We start from the raw sequence: 23,801 nt of genomic DNA, 5'->3' as shown, positions 1-23,801 counted from the left end.
GGTGCAAGACTATCACACAAGATATTCTTTACCGCCACCCATTGGACAACAACAGAAACTTCTTTAGTCTTTAAAAATATTTCAAATACATTATATTAAATATATATTTTATATTAAATATATAATTTATACATATTTTAAATAAATTTGAATAAATTACTAGTCAATGAAATTACTCCAAACTACACGTGTTTAAAAAAAGAAATCTAATTTAATCTATTTTGTTTTTGTTAACGCGAGGACGTGACGTCACCCACAATTGTAGCTCGAAGCCACGCCTACTATCTGGCGTGATGGTTGACAACGAAACTTGTTGGACGGGAGTTTTTGCTCTTCGTCGCAGAATATCCTGCACCACTGATTGACCGCCTCCGACAAAGGAAGTGCCGACTCGAGAGGGCTCTGATCGGCTTGGAGCCTCGTCGGGGCACCGCAGAAAAACTTGAAAACAAGTTTGCTTTGAAATAACAACTTGTTCACTTTTCAGCAACATTCTTCAGCTCAGGTGTGTCAAAGCTTAGCGAGCTCGAACGTGATTGGCTGGCTGTCACCTTCGGCTGCCACAACATTAGGTACACTTTTGCTCGTGTTTTGATTGTCTGGGAGATAACAGTTAAGTTTGTTATTGTGCACCTGAGGGTCAAAATATGAGTAACAACTGCAAAAAAAAATCATTGACATATGATAATCAAAAGTCCTGATATTTTTGCCCTCCTTGACATTTTTGTGGGACGTCAGAGGCAGTAGCTATGGTACTGTATTGTAATTGTTTTGTTTTGTATTGTATTGTATTGTATTGTATTGTGTTGTATTGTATTGTATTGTATTGAGGCAGAACATTTCTTTGGTGCAAAAGGAATGCTGCAAATACTGTTGTGTCCTTCGCCCCATTTCTTTATACACTACATCTGATGCTGCCGTTTTCTCATTATGTACTACCTATGATGTGAACGCATACAAAGTTGTGACCACATCCTGATTTGGTTTCCAGATAGGCAGAGAATGTAATTCAGCAAACACCTTTTGAAGAGAGGCTAACGTGTCTATAGTCAAGAATATACTGATAAAATGCATGCAATATAGAAATAGAAAATGATCAAGTACAGAACTCTGTGGAACGCCTCACAGCAACCCTGACGATAAAACTATCACATAGATCCCTTTTAAAAAGAAAATATATTTTCCTATCTGCAGAACCCCTTGTCAGTGGTCTCCAGGTAGAGAGCGAGCAGCGGGGCGCGGTGGCGTCCACAAGGTTCTACCATGCGGAGGCGTTTGGACCGGATCAGGAATTGGGGCCACAGGCGCGATGAAATGGTGGATATGTCGGAATCACCCAACACGTCGGACGCGGAATGCAGCGAGGAGGTGCCGAATAGAACGCACAACTCACACAGCTACACTAATGTTCGCCAAGTGTCAGTATAAGGGGAGTGGGCGTGTACTTTGCGGTGTCTCGCAGAAATGGGACTATGGACGTCTACTTTATTTTTGATGTTACCCAAGAAAAAGTGTGCATAAATCAAAAAAATATATTGAAGAGATTTTTAAACCATAACATTTTCTTTATATTAAAAAAAATATTTTGGGGGTGTGTAACCGTATATTTTGTGTAGTAGAGTGATGCTAATAGTGTAGTCATTTTTAATTGATTATGATTTGACTTGACATGTTCTCTGTCCATTCAGGTTGCGCCAGGTACGCTTTCTACATCTAATGATGAATCCAAATCAGATTTGAATGAGGTCAAGGGGCACCTGGAGATCACCTTGTTAGAGAAACATTTCTTGCGTGAGTTGAGTATTTTGTCTTTGTTTTGTTTTCGATTTGTCATGTGACTCTGATCATGCCACCTTCCAGAGGAGGAACTGAAGAAACTCAGAGAGGAGGAATCCGAAGTGGAAGCATTGCGACAGGAGCTGGAACGGGAACGCGGCAGGAACGTGGAACTGGAACAAAAACTTCATGACATCATCAATGGCAGGTGAGGTCAGACCTATTGCCTATGCTCCTACCTCTAGAAATGACCAAAAAAAAGCCGCCTCAAAGTAAAATGTCAGACTTCTCATGTCTTTTCTGCCATGTTTTTTTTTTTTTGAAGGTCTTTTCATTGTAGACGTGCCTACCAAATTTTGTGTGGCTAAGCAAATCAAATTTGAAGGAACTCCTGGAGGAACTGGAGATGTTAAATAAAACAAACAAAGAAACATGCAAAATCCTTTCAAAAATTATTGAATTCATTAATTGTTTCAGGAAAATAGGTTATTCAGTTTCATTATTGCAAAAAGCCAGATTCTCCCCCATACTAGAATGGTTCAAGCCAACTTGTTACGTGCCACCTCTCGTCACCTGTCAACTTAATGATTTATTTTTGTGAACATATCTCTGCTATGATCTCAAAAGAGAACAATTTAAGGTGAATATTCTTCTTTTGGAGAACAGGTCTGACACTTTATGTTGTTTCCCGTATTTTGGCGGGTGGACAAATATTTCTTAATAATTAATGATTTGTTTTTATAAAGAGATCTCTACTGTAATCCCAAAACGGGATGTTTTATATTTTTATGTTTGATATTTTTCTGTGGACAAATATTTCTTTATATTTATGACTTTTTGAAAATTTCTGACTCTTTATGTTGATTATTTTTTGTGTAATGTTTATTAATAATTACTTTAATGATTTATTTTTGTGAACAAATCTCTACTGTAAGCCCAAGACAGGATGCTTTATGTTTACTATTTTTTGTGTAATATATATATATATATATATATATATATATATATATATATATGTATATGTGTATATATATATATATATGTATATATATATATATATATATATATATATATATGTATATATATATATATATATATATATATATATATATATGTGTATATATATATATATATATATATATGTGTATATATATATGTATATATATATATATATATATATATATGTGTATATATATATATATATATATATATATGCGTATATATATATGTATATATATATATATATATATATATATATATATATATATGTGTATATATATATGTATATATATATATATATATATATATATATATATATATATATATATATTAGAACAGGTTTGACACTTTATATTGATTATTCTTTTATGTAAAAATATTATTATCAAGTAATTTCTTTTTGATGACCGATTTCTTCTATGATTTAAAAGAGGGTACTCTAGGTTGATTATTAATTTATTTATGTTTTTATTTTTTTGTGGATTAATACAAATTAAGTTTGAAAGGGTATAAAGTTTAATAAATCAGACACTGATGGTATGTTTAAGTCTTTTTTTTTTTTAACCCAAAAATGCTTTCACTGGTTGAGGAGTACTTGGCTGAAAAAAAAATTCACAGGGGGTACATCATTGAAAAAAAAAATCCTTTTTCTTTCCCGAGACTTTTTTTGTTGGTCTACAGTATCCAAGAAAGACATGCCCACCAAATTTGACAACTGGACATGACTTTAGGGGCTCAATTTTTTGTTTTTTCATTTATTTATTTATTTTTGTTCACAATAGACATGCCTACCAAATTACATGTGGCTATAAGTGAATATGACTTCAGGTGATGAATTTTCAAATAAATTCCAGGGGGCAAGGAATTCTAAAAATTGACTCTTCAAACAAAGACGACAGACTTCCTTGTTATGCGTTGTCTGAATTTTTGTCTGCTCATCACTTTGACAGACTGGAAGAACCGTCGCCGATCTCTGCGAAAGCCCCGCCCCCTCAGGACATCCCCACCCCCGAGAAAGAAGATGTTTACATTCGCTTCCAGCAGTGGCTTTACAATCGCTTGGGCGTGGACTTTGACGACTTCCACATGCAACCCGTGGAGGAGGCGCCCCAGCCGGACGAGCCGCTCAGTGCCAGGAGGTGAGCCGGCGACATTCCCACTCCCGAATGTGATTCATAGTTCATATTCATATTTGTTATAAATTTCACTCTCACTCCTCCACAGGCTGACGGAAAACATGAGGCGTTTCAGTGAGTCACTTTCACTTTTTATGCAAACTTTCTGCTCAGTGTCGCAACAACTAACGGCGGAATGCTGACAGCAACATGTCTTCATTAACGTTCTGATGGAAGACAAAAATAGTTTGAAGAGCAACTGGAAATCTTGAGAGAGAAAAGTGTGATTATTGAGCATACCTACATCAAGTATCATGGATCAGGTACCACCTAAAATCGGAAAGAATTTGCGCAGATCATGGACGATCATAAAATACATATTTAAAAAAAAAGGACTGCATTTCAGCAGCTTCTTTTCTTTGTTTGAGTGTCAGGGTTCTTAACTCGTCTGACCTCCAACACATTTCCTCATTATCCCTCGACTTGACAAGTCAAGATTGACTAACATCTATATTGTCCACTGATTTCACATCCAAAGAAATTCAATGGCATTTTCTAGAGAGAACTATTAGTCAGTACAGTGTTTTTTAAGCCTGAACTTCCAAGACCTTTGACAAGACCCCCTTCCACGCCGAGGCATACAAAAACATACTAGTAAGCCTTCGGATTCCAGTCGACAAATAGAAATGTCTAGAACGAATTAGCAATTTGGAAAGGAGAACAACCCGTGTTTGTGTTATTCAGAGAGAGGACTGAGGCCCATCACCAGCTTCATGAGGGACCTTTCGGCCTTGTCCAGCTGGTATTCCGTCTACACCTCTGCTATCGCCTTCACTGTAAGGCTAAACCTCAACTGTTTCTGTTCATTGTAACCAGTTTCTTAAAGCCGCATGCCAAGCGGATGCTCAACTTTTAACTGTCGAACCACATTCAAGCACTAGTTGCTAAATAACGAGTACTAGTTGCTATGCATTGTAAACTAGTTTCTTGAAGCTACATGCTAACTGCTGGACGCTATATAACTGTAGAACCGCTTTCAAGCACTAAATAAGTAACGCTTATTGCTCTTCATTGTAAAGCAATTTCTTGAAACAACACGCTAACCGGACCTTAACGGTAGAACCTCTAACTTCGAAACCCAACATGCTAAATGAGTCATGCAAATTTTTTGTGCATCGCAAGCTAGTTTCTTGAGGGTACATGCTAACTAGTCGCTAAACGTTAACTCGAACCTCTTATTTTTGAACACAAGTAATGCTAGTTTTGTAAACTAGTTTCATGAAGCCACATGCTAATTATGCTAAATATTAACCGTCTAACTTTTGCTGATAATAATTAATGCTAGTTGCCATATACTAGAGACTAACTTCTGGAGGCTAGATGCCACCTGGATGCTGTCTGAATTAGTACCCAACACTTACAGGTAAATTACCAACGCTGCTTGCTGTGAACTAGACTAGCACCTAGATGCTAACAAGAGAGTAGCTTCTAAATGCTAACGGTTGGATGTTCATTGTGATCTTTCTGGATAACTGATAAATGCTTAACATAGGTAGATGAATAAATTATTTTCTTGGCTCGAGGCTACATGCTATGTGTTTGTCACGTGTGTGTTGTTATCAGATCTATATGTATGCCACATGGCGCGGCTGGACCATTTCCATGTTCCTCTTCCTGGCCGTCCTGCGCCTTTCTTTGAACTACCTCATTGCCAGGTGAGCCCCGCCCACCCCGGTCCTGTCAGCCAATAGAAAAACGGTAATGAAATATCAATGCCGTCATGAGGATTTTCCTTTAATTCTCTCAGGGGCTGGAGGATCCAGTGGAGCATCGTTCCGGAAGTCTCAGAACCTGTGGTGAGCGTGCGCGTGTACGCCCACGAGCGATCGACAGGTGTCCGAATCTTTCGCCCCTTTTCCGTCTTTGACAGGAACCTCCCAGAGAAGACCTGACGGTGTCAGAGAAGTTCCAGCTGGTTCTGCATGTAGCCCAGAGAGCTCAGGTGACCTAAATTAGGTGCTGTTGTTTTGGTTGGCAACCAGAGCTCCACTTATTTTTGTTCTTCTCCTCGACAGAATATCTTTGGCAAGATGGCCGACATCCTGGAGAAGATAAAGAAGTGAGATTATCAACTGGGCTTTTCTGGTTGTAATTTGGGTTAATAAGATGGACGAAATATACAAACTGATGTTTTTGTGTGTGTGTGTGAGTAGTCTCTTCATGTGGGTGGAGCCTCAGTTGACCAAGAAGCTGTACGTGGCCCTGTGGGTGTCCTTCATCGCCTCCTGCCTGCTGCCTTACAAACTGCTGGGATTCATCATAGGTACAAAATGATAAACATTTCTGTCATTAATTTATACTTTCAAAATGAATAATTCTTTCATTCATTTTATCATGGCCGGATGGCGACTCGTCAACTTCCTCCTCAGGCGTTTTTGTGGGCGTCAAGTTTTTCATCATCAACTTCATCTTCAAGACTTGCCCCAAACTGCGTCAGCGCTACGACACGGCGCACATCGTTTGGACCAATCTGCCCACCGACATCCAGTTGAGGGATCGGGCCAACCCCTCGCTTGGCAGACGGGTCAGTACCAACCCGCTTTCACCTGCTTTTGTTTGCTTACGTAAAGCGGTCATTCATCCGTGCTGGTCGGATTTCCAGGCCGCTAACGTTTTACGCAGGGTTTTTAAAGCGGTGACTTGCAGTACTAAAAAACTATGAGTCCCAATAGAAATGTTTGGAGTCCTAAAAATTTTGCCTTAAAAACGACAATGTAAATCCAATGTTCAAAGCTCGTTTATAAGACGTGAGCAAAAACCAACTAATATTAACAAATGTCACTGAAGAATTTATTAAAATCGAGTAAGTTTATCCGTACCATCAGTCATCATCTTCTTCATATTGCAACCACTGATATGTTAGTCCCAAAAGTCCACTTTTTACTTGTCTGTTTTGTTCCTCTTCTCGATCTTCTGAAGCAAATGCTGGCTTGTTTTTCTTCTTAGGTGTGTGAGGGGGAGCGGCAGTATTAAGCCATGGATAAATAATTAACTTGATCTTGTGTAACATAATGCTCGATGTTATCCGTGTTATGACTCAGGTTCCCGCCGGCGGCTTCGACGGAAGCGGAGGAAGCCGATACTACAGCACCAAGCGAGGAACTTTCCGCGAGGTCTTCAACCTACCCGAGAGTGAGCGCCCCCTAGCAGGTAACCTCGTGTCTTGGGTGCTAGTTGCTGTGTGTGTGGGAGGTTTGTTTTTGTTTTCGCTCATTTGTGAGGACCTCTTGTCCTTTTGGTGGGACACACTAGCCCAGACCTCTTTTTGAGGGTCAAGACTTGGTTTTAGAGTTTAGGTTTGAGTTGGATTTTGCTTGCGATCGGGCTAAGGGTTAGACAATCCGTTGTGATGCTTAAGTTGGGGGTTAGGAAATGCATTAAGGCCCCACTAAGATAGTAAGACAAAAATATGTGTGTAGTGTGTGAAACCGGCTGGCGCTGCTGCCTCATCAACCGCGACAAGAAGACGCCCGCTGACTACATCCGCAACGGCGTCCTCTACGTCACCAACAAGTAAGGTGGCCTCAAAAATATGTTTTTACAAACAATATATTTCATGCAATTGGGCCATTTATTCACTCTGGTAAAACACATGTTTCATTCTTTGTTTTGACATTACAGTTGCTCGGGCTCAAGTAACAACCAATCACGGCTCAGCTGTTTTTCGAGTTAGGTCATGTGACATTTGCAAGCTGAGCTGTGATCGGTCGTTCGCCGAGCCCTTGGCAATTGTGATTTTCAATCAATTCAAATTAATTTAATTGCTCAAGCCTATTTAGAAGTTACGGGCTGAGGTGTTTTTTTTTGTTTTTGTTTTGTTTTTTTGTTTTAATTTGCTCTCTGCTCCAAAATGATGATACCTCGCCCCGGTAAGCTACCTGTGCTTCGAATGTTCCCGCTCGTCTTCGTCCAAGAGGGACAAAGTCATCAAACTGCTGGACATCACCGACATGCAGAAGGTGCTCGCCCAACTTGACCTCACAAAAGAAAGATTGTTATTGTTATTATTAGTATTGTATTATCAATATCATTATTATTTTTTATGATTATTATTTTAAAATCTTATTTTAATCTTGCCCCCCCTTCCCTTACAGTACAAAGTGTTGTCTATGTTAGCGGGCCTGGGGATGGGCATCTCCATAGCAACGCCACACACCCAAAAGGTAAGAGACATGGCAGACATGGGAAAATGTGTAAAAAATTGTGATTTATTTGTAATCACAAAAAAAAAATGCATGTTCCTTTTTAAAGCAATTTATTTATCATTTCAATGATTATTTCATTCAAAGTCTAGATTAGATTATGTGTTATTCCATTTTAAATATTTTAATCTTATTTTATGTTGTGTAAATAACACAAATATGGTTATTTTGTGTTTTAATTTTATTAAAGTTTCATGATATATTAATACTTAAGTTCCATATACATTTTATGTACAGTATTTTATAAATGATTAAAATTAATATGCATTTTTCAACTTAATGATTTAAATAATTGTCATGATTTAATTTGCATATTTATTTTAATGTATTTTTTAATGTATTTAATGTATTGATGTATTTTATTGTGTTTTTATTTTTATCTAATCTTATTTCAGTCTTTTATTTCATAAATTATTTTTGAACTGTAAGTAATGGCAACCAAATATTTTTTAAACATTTTGATTTGGCTGTAAAATCATTTAAATACTTAAATAAGTAATACTGTAAATTTTATATCTTCAAATACATTGAACACGTTCTATGTTAAGTGAAACCTTGAGATTAAATGATTAAATTACTATTAAATTATACAATTTAAGTGGCAATAAACAGTTCAGAAAATGAATAATTACATACCTATATTTTTATTACCTTAAGTTTTATCAGTTGTAATTATAAAATAGGGTCCTCAAGCTTAAAAAAATGCTTTTCTCTTTTTTTTTTCTTTTTTTTTCAGCCGATGGTGTTTGGAGCCATGTCCAATCGAGACGAAGTTTTTGACATCATTTCAGCCCAGCGCAACCTGGTTGTTGCCAAGGAGACAGCGTCCAGCCCCCAGACGTAGTAATCCTTCTTTTTCTTCCAAACGTGCCAAAATTTGCTGACAATCGTCACAATTAGACCATGATTAGCAAAATGAAAAGTCGACATGAATTGTTGAAAAATACTTGAGATTTCTCGGAGTTGGTTTAGCGGGTAGAAATGATCCAAATCAATCAAAATGTACACGTCAGCTAATCCCAGCAGTTTTCACAATTATTTTAGCCAACTAAACATGGAAACAAAAGCATATTTATGTGATTTTTCTATGGCCTTAGCAATTTTTATCCTTGTGGTGTCTTTTTTTTTTTTTAACTCCAGCTTGTCTCCACCGCGAGACGCTGTCCTTTTATGACAAGTGCCTGTTTAAAAGTCTTATTGGGATATTTTTATAGTTTGTGGTTGTACAAGTGGTGTAAAGTTTTTATATTTTTTGAAATGAGATTTATGTTTCTATTTTATTTTCAAGTACAATGTTTTTTTTTTTTGAATACTTGAAAAACTTCTACTGTTTTGGTGTTGTGTGCTTCCGGGATTTCAATGTACAAAAGACGTAAGAGACAGTCCTGTGGGGGAAGTGGACCCCCTCTAGGATTAATATAAACAGTTTTTTTTTTCCATAATGCCACAAGAATTCCCAGTGGCATTAAATCATCACAAAAAAATACAATGCTAACTCACCTAATTTTCAAACGTGTTGGTATAGTGTCAGCCAAATTCTAAATAATAGCTTCTTTTTTTTTTTTTTTTTTTTTTTACTTTGGAACGTAAAATACCCCCCCCCCCCCCACATACACACACACACACGCACTTGAAACGCTGACAAGATTATTGTCTATAAAAGTTGAATAAGTATACCTAAAACTATCCTTTCTAGCATTAACAAAATAAAAAGCAACATAAATCAGCTTTCAACAACTGTTAATCATTTAATTGTTTTTTTTTTACAGTGTTTATATAGGTTGAAATAAGAATTTCATTGCAATCACACTTCACATGACAAAAACAAAGCCCCAAGGGGGGCCCGCCCCACTATTTGTCTGCCTTTTTTTTTTATTTGTTTTGTTTTGTTTCTTTTGTACTTGGGCATACACGGTTCCCTGTGGCATTAGGGAAAAAAATATGTTTTTAGCATTTAGCCTACAAGTACATTAAAATATAATTACAAATATAGTCAAGCATACTTGCACGGTTAATGTTATAAACAAAGCCTTTTTTCCCCATAATGCCACGGGCATAGCCCATCACATAAAACTGACATTAAAAAAAAGATAAAATATTGCTTAAAAAAAAACAACAAAGCTTACTCACTTGATTTCCAAATATGTAATGGCAGCCAAACACTAAAAAAAACAACAACAACAAAACAGCTTTTTTCTTTCTAGTTGGGCATGCACAAGTCATTACCCCGTGGCATTATGGGGAAAAAAAAAAGTTTTTGCATTTAGCCAAAAAGGATGTGCCTAAAAATATGCTCCTACAAACTTGTATGCTAAATGCTAAAGCTATAGTGTTTCTGGGCAGTTCAATATAAATGTATTGATGTAAATAATGTACAACTTGAGTTTTTTTTTTTTTGCATAATTGTTAAGCATGTATCTGCTCATATTTAATCACCAACAAAATATGAATACATTCTGAATCTGAACCTTTTTGATATCTATTTACACAAACAAAATTTGCCAAGTGTGCTTTTATCTTTGACTATTTAACATTAAGCTAGCTAGCGAGCTATAAAACACGTGAACAAAGGGCTAACGTCATTTCCTGTCTCCATGATATTGAACTTTGCATCCTCGCACAGAAAATAAAGTAAAACTTATGTCTCATCCTGCCGTACTTTCCGAACCGAACACATTATCTTTCCACATGGCAGCTGTTAAAGTGAGTCCGCTGATGATTACATGATTCGACTTGCGGGCGTGGCTCCTTTTAGTTTTTGCTGCAATCTGACACTGTAAATCATCAGCTTTTATCGCTTCTCGCCGCACCCTCCTCACAGGTCGACGTCCACAACGTCGTCACCTTCCGAGTCCTCCGTCGGATCCTCGATCTTCACTCCCAGTCCGCTGTCCAGGTCGGGCTCGGCGAAGCCCACTTTTGAGGGTTTAGCGGGACCCTCGTCATCATCTTGGTCCTCGCTGTCGTCTTCCCTGCTGTCAGGAATGATGACCACCTCCTCCTTGGCGTTGGGGTCGATGTCCTCCTTGAACCAAACGGCCTTGTAGCCTTCCTCCAAGCGCCGTTCTTTGGTCAGAATGGGCTTCACCTCCTTCTCCTTGTCAGAACTGGTATGGCTGACGTTGTCGTCATCCAGAAGACTGCCCAGCGCCCTCACGCCGGACTTGAGGGCCGAGTCGCCCGCCGGCCCTTCTTCCGTGGAGGCCGCGTACGGACCCCCGGGGCCCACGCTGCCGTTGTCGTCTTCGTCGTGCTGGAAAGCTTCGTTAGTGTACTGGACGCCCTTCTTCTCGCCGGCCAAGCCCTGGCCCAGCTGAGGAGACAAAATCATTTTCAGAGACACAATTTCAATCCCTCAGGAAACAAGATGGCAGTATCCCCTTTCCTGTTTTCTGTTTCCTATCAAAGCTGTCTTTTTGGCTGTTCTGCGCAAAGCATACGAAACAGGGTTTATAGCTAAACCGCAAGGGTGACTCCAAGAAACATAAGAAAGGAAAGTCGGGACCCGCAATTTGGAAAGAGGGATTCCAAAATCATGAAAAGAACATGACAATAATACTATGGATCTTTGTTGGATTCTGTGAATGGTACCAACTTGAAATGTGGAGGAATCAAAGACCAAATGAAAATTTCCCATCTTAGCTAGTGAAATAAGCTAGTGGGAAGAAAAGCCGGAACCTAGGTGCCAAGGTGGACACTAACAATTCTAATACAGGAATTCCAAAGCACACTCAGGTCAGCAAATTCCGGGGTTCTGTGTGAAAAAGGCTGCCATAGACTCAAAATGTGAGCCCACAGGTTTTCTGGCTTCTGAGGTAGTATCTGAGACATCCAAGACCGGCCTGTCTCCCATGATTCCCAAAGCACAGTTTGTCTCACTTTCTTGGTTTTCTTGAGAAAAAAAACACAAATTTCTGGTAATGTTTGAAGAATCAGGGACAGGTGCTTCTGGGAAAAACAAAACACTAGGACTTGGGCGTGGAAGAGGGTAATATATGATACTCATGTTTTTCTTCAGTACTTTTGCATCTTGAACCGCAACAAAATCTTACTAAAACACGATGGCATGACTCAGTGCCCCTTCACCGTGGCAAACCTACAAAACCAAAAAGAACTTGTTGGAAACTTCCAGAAGATCATACTCACGGAGCTTCGGAAGACACTGGCTTCGTGAAGTTTCCTCCAGTCCGCTTTTCCCCTCTGTAGGCGACAAACCAGCACTCCGATGATCACCAAGCAGATGAAGAGAAGAACGCCCAGAGTCGCCCCAAGAGCTGCCATGTCCCCTGACCCAAAGTTGCCTGGCGGGATAGGCACCTTCTCTGGAAGAAACAAAAGTCAACAGTTGAGACCCAAGTTGGTGTAAAGAAGTTCCATCTAAGGATTGCGTGGCATTGAATGTTATTGTTGGCTTTATATTAATGTTCTTGAGTGATCATGTCTGTGGGAAAACCCCAAGCCTCCGGTTTTCCTGCTTGGTCCACCTTTAGTGGGGTTTATTTTTCACATATCCGGCTGCCATGGCTGTGTACGTTTTCGGTCGTCCAAGTCAATCAAATAGTTGAATGGAGATAACGGGACTCTTGTTGGACGTTCAGATGTTTTACCTCTTATTAACGAGGCTTTTTCATAATTTGAGGTGTAGTGTTTACTATTTGTGACTGGCGGTTTCCAGCGGCCCTGTGAATATAAGCTTGTTCCGCAAAATCTCCCTACCCTAGCAACACATAGGACTCTCATCAAGTCCATCTTTATTGAGTCTGTCAAGTTAGTCACAAAGGTCCAAGTCTGAATTAAGTTTGAGCCACAAGGGTCCACTCTGAGTTAAGTTAGAGCCACGAAGGTCCAAGTCCGAGTCAGTTTTGAGTCACAAAGGTCTGAGTCCAAGTCACAATTGTCCAAGTCAAGTCAGAGTCCACCAGATCTTTCGTTCATGTTTTTAGACCTCCCATCCATCCATTTTCTATACTTTTTAAGAAAAATAATGGTCCTGTTCATGGACATGGGTATCTTTTGAGCAAGAGGTGGACTATACCGTGGGTCAATCCCACCTGCATTCACCCCGTCATGAGTGAGAACCGAACCCAATTTCCCCAACGCGTAAACCAGGTGAATTAACCACTAAATACCTAGGTGGCAAAGCTCTCTGGATAAGCAGATGCCAATTAGCAAGACAAAATCCATGACCACCTGTGTTAGGGTCCGCGGAGCTGGTGGGACTGTCGGTGACCTGTGACGTCACCGGCGAATCCGAGGCAGCGCTTGTGATACTTTGGCTAGTGGGGGTGACCCCAGTGGAGACGCTGCTGTCAGTGGGAGTACCGGGGCCGGTGGTGGACTCCATAGGTTCTGTGGTTCGACTCCCAGTGGAAGTACCAAGGTTGGTGGTGGACTCCTGTTTTTCAGTGGTTCTACCCTCGGTGGAGGTATCAGCGTTGGTGGTACTGGGAATGGTGGTGGACTCTGTTTGATCTGTAGTCCCACCATTAGTAGTTTGCGGGCTGGTCACACTGTCGGTAGTGCTCAAAGGCAAAGCAGTGGTGGTGAGACCTGAGAGGAGAGCACATGTGAAGCTTAGAGAGCGGAGGGCAATCACCATCCTTCCAGTCACAATTCAGACAGTCTTGGTATGTAAAGAAGAGTCTCCAATTTGAAGTTGGATCTTCTTTTTGACCACCAGGTCTGGAAGACCTGCCACTGACTGATGATCAAACCTTCTCTACCAAACTAAAGCTATTCTTTTCTGTGTTCGTTGTGACTTTTAGGTAACTTTGTACCAGAGTCCTTTACCGCCAATTTTCCTGTCCATCCTTGTCCCTCCCCAACAGTGTTGCTTTTCCATTCTTTTGCTCCATCCTGTCTGTACTTCCTCACCTCTCCCTCATTGCCCATTTTGCGGAACAGTCAATCCCAAGGACAGTCCTTGAACCCCTGCACATTCTTCGCAACTATGCCTTGTAAACTCACCATTCAGCCTTTCAGATCTGATTGAACTTCATTTCTCATCTCTCTGTTTCATACAATTTCTCAAGATTCTCTTCCATCTGGGACCTACTCTCACTGCAGATCGCAATGTCGTCTGCAAGATTGAGACTCCCGCGGAACTTGTCTTTCACTTTGTCCATCACCATGGCTCACGAGAAGATGCTCAGGGCTGACCCTGATTGTAAGTAATGTCATGAAAATGGACGGTTCCTCTTGAAGGATTTGAACGGTACAATCAAGAATTGGTGATGACACGCAACACCTCTAGATTGTCTGAACCTCCGTTTCTAATTTGTAGGGATTTTCCCCAGATATTCCGATTTGTCCGGGGTGATTAAGACTTCCTCTTCTGCCTAATGACAGCTTGGCAGGACTACCCCAAAGAGGGTTCACTAGAAAATTGATAGATGGTGACACCCCATGTCAGATGCATGTACAAGGCGAATCTAATCGATCGCCAACGTTTAAAGATTTTGCTCCACAGTTGAGAAGAATTACAAGAAAAGTCCCAAACCCTTTAATAGACAACTTGAGCCAAGTCCTGACCTGTGTCCCCATCCCTATATTGGTTCCTATTGTAGGGAATTTTCTTTTTACCTGTATTGACCTCCACCGAGAGTGGCGCTATTACTTTGTCATCATTAGACGTGTCCACCGCCTCCACCTGCAAGGTCAGTTCAGGAATTTAGTCAAAAGCTGGTTCGCCGGGTGCTTCGGTTGAGTGAAACTCACTTGCAGGGATAAAGTGTCCTCCGGGAGGTCCTTGGTCATGAACAAGAAGCCGTTAATGATGGAGAAGTCTTCGCTTCCGATGATGCGGTACACAATATTAGGGTTTATTCCCTGGTGGGACAGGAACGTGACAGTCACAATGGAGGTAAAAGTAAATCATCAAATCCAAAGTACAGACCTCCTTAAGAACAGTATTACCACCTCTTATTGAAAACTAGATCTTTGGATGGTCAGCAGTTTACATAAATTTAGCAGATTTGGATTTGAAATTTTCGAAGCATGGATAGATACCTCCACACTGGCGTAGTCCTCGTCCAAGGCGATGATCTGAAGCGGTATGTCCTTATTGGTCGGGTCTGTCACCATGGCGCCCACTGAAGAGACCGCGCCTTGGTACGTAGGCTTCTGAAACTTCGGTTTATGGAGGCTCTTCACCTGAACGCTGACCGTGAGCCTCGTGGTGGCAATTTGAGAAGTGCCTATTGTCTGCGCAGCCTGCCAGAGAACAAACGCAGAAATTCTCATCACATCTAGACAGAACTGACAGGTTTAAGTCATTTAAAAGAATACCTTGCACTAGAAAAATGATTTGGTTATCAAATTAACTCATTCAATCCCAAATACGTAATTTTATGCGTTTTAAGTCAATCCTAGACATTAGGCTGAAGGAGTGTCTAAAAATGTCTCGTAAGAAAATAGTTAATTATTGACAAAATGTTAATTTTGTACAGCTGAAAGTGGCTAAATATGTGGATTAACCCTTTAAATGCCACAATTAAGTAGTTAGTCCCTTTTGTAAACAACCCTTCTAGCTTTCAGACATTTTTCAAATTTTATTTCACAAATTCGTCACAATTTATTTGATTTTCAGCCCAGCCCTACTGTGAGTAATGTTTTACACTTTAAACGTATTTCGTATGTATCGTTTCCCCAAGTGTGTAAAGGTAGCTATTCTGAAGCTATCTTATCATCGATCCTCGTCTGATTTTTCCCATTACATGTTAGCAGGAACCAAGCTAACTTTTCTCTAACGTTTTGGTTTGTTACGACGTTTAATTGTCAGTTTTGTGTGTGTGTGTGTGTGTGTGTGTGTGTGCTTTTTACCAGAACTGTGAGACTGATGGTCCCCAAAACGTCGGTTGCCCTTATCATGCTAACGTTGCCGGTGTTGCGGTTGATTGTGAAAAGGCCGGCTTCGTTTCCTGGTAAAGACATCCAGGAGTTACCCTGGAGGTTCCAAAAGAGATTTTTAATGGATTTGTCTTACCACTCAGGAAGGAGTAGATTATGGCCACATTGATCCCAGCGTCGCCGTCAATGGCGTAGAGCGGACCCGGCTTCAGTGTTAAGGGCTCAGCCTGGTGTAAGGACAAGATTACAAACCAAATCAGATGAGATCATGTTCAAAATACCTGATCTGCCTGCTAGCTTGGCATGAGAAAAGAAAAACGTGGTCACCTGCATTTCGTTGAGGTCCACCCGGGCCGTGTAGCCGGCGTTCTGGCAGATGACGGCGCCGTCCACCTCGTATTTGTTGCAAGGCTGGAACCAGGGCGGTCTATTGTCCACGTCCACCACGGTGACTTGGATGGTAGCAGTGGCGGTGAAGGAGACCTCGCCGCCAGAACCGGACAACGGTGTGTCCTTGGAGAAGCAAAATCAAGCAAAATCTGTCTGAGAACTTCAGTGGAGAAAACGTGAGGAATGCATGAATGCACTCAAATTTAAGTTTATGATCTAGACCGCCTTTTACAATCACCGGTTATCAGGCACAGTTGCAATGTGTTGCCGGCTACTAGCTAGCTAAGCTAGCTAGCTAAGTGCACACCTGTATTTGTGTACGGCCTTCAGTAAACAAACGAATTTCATCAGATTAGGAAGACAGGAGATGCTTAGCTTTATGAAAAAAAAGGAAAAACTATCAGACAGAGCCTGTGTTCTTCCTGCAGTTTGTCTCACCACCGAGCAAGAAGGCGATTAGCTTTTGCTTCTCGATTAGCTTGTTTGTTAGCCACAAGTTTCGCTACTTGTCAAGTAGAGGATGGCTGAAAATTTTCCGCCCTCTATGAAACACACTTGTTTTGTCTACTAGCTGAGGACATGAGCGGGAAATCTTTCACCACATTCAATCGTGCTTCAAGCCACTGCACGTCTTGGAGCAATTTTTCAGGGGAAAACAAATATTTAGCTCAGGTGGTGGTCATGGGTAAAAGTTAGGTAGGTACACAAAGCGTAGCTGCTTACCACTTATGTGGTCAAATTTGTTTACCCCTTTCACATTATAATAAACCTCACAGGAAGAATGAAAACGATAAGGCACAGAATTGTTTTTGAGGAATCTGACCTGAGAAAAAAAAATCAAAGTTTTGAAAAAGTTTCCTCACCTGGGCGAGCAAGACCATCTGGACACTTTGGACTTTGTCATAATCCAGAATCCTATTGACGAGCAGTTGTGGGTTTTCAGACGAAGCCAGTCTAAAGTAATCCTAAATTCAAACAAAAATACAACAAGTCTCATTTTAAGAACCAAGATATGTTGGCCGAAGAACAAGAGAGGAACGTACTGATGCTGAATTCAGCGTGTAGTAGAGCCTAGTGCCCTCATCCTTATCCGTGGCGGGAAACTGGTCGAGCGGCGTTCCCAAACTTAACAACTGTGATGCCAAACACGACCAGTTAGCGTTAGTTTACAAACAGACAAACCTCTGGAAGTACTTGCCTCGTCGACTTGGATGGCGTAGGTGCTCTTATCAAACACTGGCTTGTTGTCGTTCACATTTAGCACTCGTACCACGATGATGAGGGGAAACTGAAAATGCAAGCAATGATTCCATGTTTTTCACTTGAATTTATCAGTCTGTGAATATATATATATATATATATATATATATATATATATATATATATATATATATATATATATATATATATATATGTCTATGCCTATGTGTGTGTGTGTGTACTATACATAAAGTAACGTTGGAAAAATGTTTATATTGATTATGAGTTTATATTGCAATATATACTTACACAGAATTCCTTCCATAAACCTATACCATTAAATTGCTCGCAATAATACTGTATTACCATTTGCTAATTTGCTAGTCTTGTCCAGTATTATGTTTAGAACTTATACGGAACTTAATAAGAGGACCATGACTTGTTTTGTCTTAGTGTTATGAAATAATATCTATATTCATAATTTACTTGTAAACAGAACAGAAGGAGTAGGACTAAATAAGTTTGATACTTCTTCCTACTTTCTTTTGAACATATAAACCCCCCTCCAATATCATACAATTTTTTTTACTGCTTCTTTTTCTTTTGTTCTCAAAATTTGAATCCATTCAGGGAAATAATAAATCAATCAAATCAACTCATAGCATTGAAGTGTTTACCTCGAGGCCCGAGTCAGCTCGGCACGTCACCTTGACCACGTGAGTCTTGCTCGTCTGCAAGCAAACAAAAACTTGAGCTGACGCCGACGGTTTGCGGTCTGGCGGTCGGCCGCACCCACCTCGTAGTCCAGAACCCCACTGGCCAGCAGCTGGTTCCCGTCCAGAATGAAGGGAACCTTGTCGGGATTCTGTAGAGAGGGCGTGACCCCGTCCAAAACCGAAATGGTCTCTATCAGGTCGCCCGCCGCGTTGTTCTCCTTCACTTCCACCGTTTCGCGAGCGCTACAAACTGAAAGTGGACGCGCTTAGAATCACACTGGCCCACTGGGCTTAAATTTTCAAGTTGAAATCCATTAGGGGGGAAATGCTTCTCAAAAACAGAGGGGAAAAATAGCTACACTAAAAAAGACAAGAAAAACAAGCAGAAAATAGTTCTGAAAAAGAAAACAAATCTGAAAACAGAAAATGAATATTTAAACACCCCCAAAAAATCTGAAAAACAAAGGGGGAACATAAAAAAAAACAAGAACAAGCTTAAAATATTAAAAACAAACAGATAAAAATCTTAAATCTGAATAAATATTTACAGAGCACAAAAAAAATCTAAAAAGGGGGATTTCCTCCTGAAAAAAGCAAATTGTGCTAAAAAAAACAGAAAAAAATGTGAAAAGACAACAAAAACAAGCAAAAATATTTTTTAAAAGAGAAAACAAATCTGAAAACAAAAAATAAATACTTAAACAGCATAAAAAAAGAAAAACAGAAGGGACCCTAAAAAAAACAAGAGAAAAAAGCATAAAACACAAAAATAACCCTAAAAAAAACAAAAAATAAAATAACTATATAAAAAGCACAAAAAAATCTAAAAAATGTGGTAATCCTTCTAAAAATACAAGCAAAATATATAAAAAAAAACTGAAAAAATGTAAACACAGAAGAGCCATTTCAAACCAAAAAAGGAAAATATCAGAAAAATAAAACAAAAAAGAACAAAAAACATTAAAATAAAAAACAAAGAATCTAAAACCAGAAAATAGATTGAAAAAAAAATCTCAATGCCACCAAAAACTAACAAATACTAACTCTTATACAAAATCATTACGTTTGCCAATAAAGGTTGTAACAAAAAAAATCTGGAAAAAAAACATTAAATTATTGCTTTAAAAAAGGCTATTGTTTGTCAACGTTTGCATAAAACACAACAACAACAAATCACAATCTTTTGTCATGAAAAAGTCAGCCTGATCATGGGAAACGGCAACTTTTTTTCTCTTGCGAGTCAATTTGACAAAATCTTTTGACAAATGAGAGTCTCCAACCGTTGGACGATATTTTAGCGAATAAGCTTTGGGTTACTCACTTTCTTGGGCCTTTGTGGTAGTCAGAAAGGCAAAAAACACACCGACAAAAAAGAAGAGAAAATTCCTGCCACTTGCGTCCATTTTGCCCGTTGCCGTCTTCTTCTCGCTTGCGTCTGCTTATCGGCATCGTTTTATGGGCTGGACGGACTTTTCCCCGCCATAAACATTTTTGTTTGCACAGTCAGGTGAGATTTTATAACTTACTTTTGTGATTGGCTTGCGGATGACAAAGTGTCGAACGGTTTGGCCGGCATGTGATTGTTTGATTCTTGAGCAATATAGCTAAATATGTCTTATTGTTTTGAGAAGTGAAAATCTGATTATTAGGAAATAAACTTGATGTTTGATGGGGCAAAAGGCATACGTCTGAGAAATCTTTGATCATTTCCAAAAGTCATTTTTGGCGGGGATGCGTATTTGTTTTTACGACTGTAAATTTGACATGTGTTTTTAAGATAAAAAGACATGAACCAAATTGTTTTCCAACGTGAGATTTTTTTTCTCAAGATGAAATCGGTAGTTTTTCTTCGTATTTAAATGTGTGGTTTTTGTTTTTTCAGAAAAAATATAACCTTCAGAAAACCTGCCACCATTGAACGTTCAGTTTTGGTGATCCATCTTGCTTTTATTTGGGGTGTAATTCCACTGTCAGTCACTAGATGGAGATACTTTTTTTTTTTTTTTTTTTACTCAATTTAAAAAAAAAAAACGATTTATTTGTAAGAAGTTCTAGTATGGAAGCTGAGCCTAGTTTTTGTTGGTTGAACATCACATTTTTAGGATGACTTTTTTTAAGACGACAAACCGATTTTATCATATGAAGGAATGTGGATATAGAAATATAGTTAACTTAATAAAGGCAGATGTTTTGCAATGGGTACACTAGAGCAAAGGTTTGCAATAAGTTGCTTCATTTTCCATTTCATTTGCTCTTAGTTTGAAAAGAAAAAATCTTCTGTTCCAGTCACAGCATGAACTCATTCGATCACAAAGACGTAATTCTATGTTTTTCTAAGAGTCCAGACATTGGTACCTATGTTGCAATGTTGTAATGCCAATTTCATTTGTAATGTGATGTCATAATGTCATATAAAGCCATAAAATATGTAATGATTGTCACGTCTTTTATGTCATTCATAATGAGATGTAAGAATGCGATGCCACAGTCTTGTGTGTCTTGTGTGTCACAGTCTTTAATCACAATGGTCATTATCATAAGTAATTATGTCATTCAAGCGGGACACATGAACTGTTTTAACAGCACGTCCACCTTCCCCGAAGCTCCGCCCACTCCGCTGGACACACTGCAAACACACAACCATTGTTATTTTTGGCGCCTCACGCTTGACACCGCTCAACTTGTTTTTTTTCACTTGAACAAATAACAGTTGAATGAAAAAATGCAATGTCATAACACGTTTTAAGTTATCATCTTTTAAGAAAAAAGCAAAAAGTCACATGAGTGCGTCTGCGCATGCGCGTGTCACCTGTTACTGGCAGACTTCATGCGCTTGAGGAAGGAGCAAACGGACCAAAGTTTGGCTTTGGAGCGAAGGAAGTCGGCGTAGCGATTCGAGAACTCCACGTCGCCTAGCTGACGCCTGAGCAAACACACATACACACAAAACAACAACACGTGAATTAAAAAGAAGAAAATCACATGCCCATTCAACGCAAACATGCCTCGTTGCATGTACACACGAGGGCGCTGTTGTTCGGACGTCACCTGATCATCGAGTCAACTCGCGGTGCCTTCAGGTACCTGTTTGCGGTCGGGAAATTTTCCAACTCACTTTCATCATCTTCAACCTCGTCATCTCCATATCTGGACGGCGAGCATCACGTCAACACGTCTGCGTTGCACTTCTTGTTTCTCTCGTCACGTGAGCACTCACCTGACCGGAAGCGAGGTGCCGCGGGACAGGAGCGCCCATAGCAGCAACAGCACGGATGATGACGTCATTACCTGGAACGGGCTCAACTACCAGCAGAGTGAATGAAGTCAAGTGAAGCGACAGATGTGACGTATTGTTTCACGTGACCAAGTGAACGAAGACGGGACATGTTGACTGTAAACTTTTTTTTTTTTGCCAAATTAAACCCCTTATTTGAAACTACAACTTTAGTTCAAACCCCTATTTTTAAAAAATATATAATAATCTCAAAGCCTAACCCTGGTTTAAAGCTCTACTTTAAAAGCCCAAACAATAAAGTCTCTCAAATCTAACCCTAATTTAGAAAAATCACCCTAGTTTAACCCTTTTGGCACCAGTTTTTTTTCAATAAAATATTCAATTTTCTTATAACTATTTCAAAATGTTGTAGCTTTTAAATTGTTAGCTATAAAGAGATACTGTAAAATAATTTTTTTTTATACTTTATGAAATCATCTCGTGGGCCGGATTAAACCCATTAGCGGGGCCATAACTGGACCGCGGGCCCTAAGTTTGACACCACCAAGAATTAACCTGTATAAAAGCTTTAAAAAACAGTTAACAGTTGTTTAAAGTATTTTTGTTTTATATTGCCTTTATAATGTGAAAAAGATACAATTTTAGGTATGCTTATACAATTTTTATAGATCTTATTTCTGGTTGGCGTGACAAGTGGGGGGGGGGGGGGGGGGGGGGGGGTTCCTCTTTCCTAGGGGCTGCCTTACAAAATATAACTGAGAATCACCGGCATAGATTGAAACCCGAACCGCGGTTTAAAACCCTATTTTAATTCTGTGTCTGAAACCCTAATCATAATTCAAAGTTCAGCAATGCAACTTCTACTGTATTTAAACTCTAACTCTGCTTTGGGAGTTGCATAAATTGTGGATTTTTTTTTTTTAATGAGTTTGGTTAGTTTTGCCATTTGCCCAGACTCAGGTAAAGTGTCCCAAGTTTCACATCCTCCCACATTTGTTGTTGACCAGTCTTATTTTGGCAGGAAGAGCATTTTTCACAGGAAAAAAAACATGAACATTTTTTTTACACATTTACAAGAATTTATTAAAATTGCAGATTTAAAAAAAAATGGATTAGAAAAACACCTAAAAAAATTGTCCTCAGATTTTAAATGATTTTTCAAGGAAATATTTTCTAAAAATAAAGCGCGAGACAAAGCTTGTCATTTACTATATATATATATATATATATATATATATATATATATATATATATATATATATATATATATATATATATATATATATATATATATTTTTTTTTTTTTTTTTTACAAAAACGATTTTTATATTGTATATTTCTATATTTAAATTATGCATATTATGAAAAAAATATAACTATTAAATACGTTTTATTTATTAATTAAAAAATATACATGTTTTTAAGTATGACTATATACTTGCTCTCCAACAATACAATGAAAAGAAATCAAGGTCAAGAGCTCACCTGATCTGGAGTTTGGACCTAATGAAGCGGAGAGGCCTCATGGAAGTTGGCTTATGGGGTCGGCGTCCCGCCGGCGTCCCTTTCTTGTACGGTGCCGATATCGATCCCCGACGCGTCACTCGCCTTTCCTTGCCATCGATCCGTGGAATTTTGCCCGCTTGACTTCCCGAAGCGTCGCTTATTAGCGGCTAGCGTACATCCTGTTGTTTGCTCAAATTGATTAACGCAATAATCGACTAATAGTACTTCTTTTTTTTTGTCATTTTAGTGATGATCAATTATGTTTGCTTGGCCATGTTGCACACTGACAGATGTACATAAAGCCCATATAAGGGATATCACAAGGAAGTTGCAAAATTTATCTATGCGGCAACATCACGGCTTGTAAGATGAATACTTTTGTATGTTTACTTCATTAAAGATTTGGAATCAATTTGCCTAAGATAGTACATAAAAAGAAAAGTTGGATGCCGTGAAATTTTGAAGGGCACAGAACTGGATGCACTGTACATGATTTTTCTTTTTCATTTTTAGCGTATTTGTAAAGATTTCAATCATATTGTTCTCAGAACTGTTTTAATTCATTTTATTTTGGAACGAATGTAAGATAAAAGTTGGATGAAGTGAATGCTTTTACAGTACAATTAGTCTTCCCTTTGGAGAACTTTTCAAACAATTCAAGATTATTTTTCATTTTCTTTAAAAAGGTCTCTTTGGATTGAAACTGGCGCACAGGAAAAATTAACCATGCTAAAATTAACCTCATACCCTGAAA

At 39.0% G+C, this 23,801-nt stretch overlaps 3 protein-coding genes across 5 annotated transcripts; 1 reads left to right on the top strand and 2 right to left on the bottom strand.

Moving 5' to 3' along the window:
• Nucleotides 1-301: 301 nt before the first annotated feature.
• Nucleotides 302-10,800, top strand: LOC148422620 (GRAM domain-containing protein 4-like). Of its 2 annotated transcripts, none has more exons than XM_088417908.1 (18): nt 302-505; nt 1,195-1,368; nt 1,689-1,791; nt 1,861-1,984; nt 3,726-3,914; nt 4,000-4,025; nt 4,635-4,726; nt 5,514-5,605; nt 5,698-5,746; nt 5,821-5,892; nt 5,966-6,009; nt 6,104-6,213; nt 6,320-6,474; nt 6,992-7,100; nt 7,370-7,463; nt 7,825-7,909; nt 8,045-8,113; nt 8,889-10,800. In XM_088417908.1, the coding sequence occupies exons 2-18, from the start codon at nt 1,264-1,266 to the stop codon at nt 8,994-8,996; spliced, it is 1,626 nt and encodes a 541-aa protein (XP_088274034.1). In that variant the 5' UTR covers nt 302-505; nt 1,195-1,263; the 3' UTR covers nt 8,997-10,800. The 2 variants fall into 2 exon arrangements, with proteins under 2 accessions (XP_088274034.1, XP_088274033.1); XM_088417907.1 differs by having other exon boundaries at nt 302-572.
• On the bottom strand, nt 9,888-19,709 carry cdhr5b (cadherin-related family member 5b). Its single transcript, XM_088417909.1, has 15 exons — nt 19,628-19,709; nt 18,387-18,556; nt 18,268-18,321; nt 17,589-17,678; nt 17,434-17,523; nt 17,254-17,355; nt 16,328-16,513; nt 16,137-16,227; nt 15,974-16,071; nt 15,161-15,364; nt 14,870-14,980; nt 14,735-14,801; nt 13,343-13,702; nt 12,299-12,474; nt 9,888-11,465 (listed from the first exon to the last, which is right to left on the bottom strand). The coding sequence occupies exons 1-15, from the start codon at nt 19,707-19,709 to the stop codon at nt 10,968-10,970; spliced, it is 2,379 nt and encodes a 792-aa protein (XP_088274035.1). The 3' UTR covers nt 9,888-10,967.
• Nucleotides 19,710-20,820: 1,111 nt separating this feature from the next.
• LOC148422618 (uncharacterized) lies at nt 20,821-21,604 on the bottom strand. 2 transcript variants are annotated; one of them, XM_088418066.1, is made up of 4 exons: nt 21,524-21,604; nt 21,355-21,453; nt 21,116-21,229; nt 20,821-20,932 (listed from the first exon to the last, which is right to left on the bottom strand). In XM_088418066.1, the coding sequence occupies exons 1-4, from the start codon at nt 21,589-21,591 to the stop codon at nt 20,860-20,862; spliced, it is 354 nt and encodes a 117-aa protein (XP_088274192.1). In that variant the 5' UTR covers nt 21,592-21,604; the 3' UTR covers nt 20,821-20,859. The 2 variants fall into 2 exon arrangements, 1 of the variants encoding a protein (XP_088274192.1); XR_015865973.1 differs by lacking the exon at nt 21,524-21,604 and having other exon boundaries at nt 21,422-21,517.
• Nucleotides 21,605-23,801: the final 2,197 nt, after the last annotated feature.

This window comes from Hippichthys cyanospilos, chromosome 6 (genome assembly GCF_059441005.1).
Source record: "Hippichthys cyanospilos isolate Australia breed blue-spotted pipefish chromosome 6, RoL_Hcya_1.0, whole genome shotgun sequence".
Classification (NCBI taxonomy): domain Eukaryota; kingdom Metazoa; phylum Chordata; class Actinopteri; order Syngnathiformes; family Syngnathidae; genus Hippichthys; species Hippichthys cyanospilos.
This window is presented reverse-complemented; position numbering and strand designations above follow the sequence as displayed.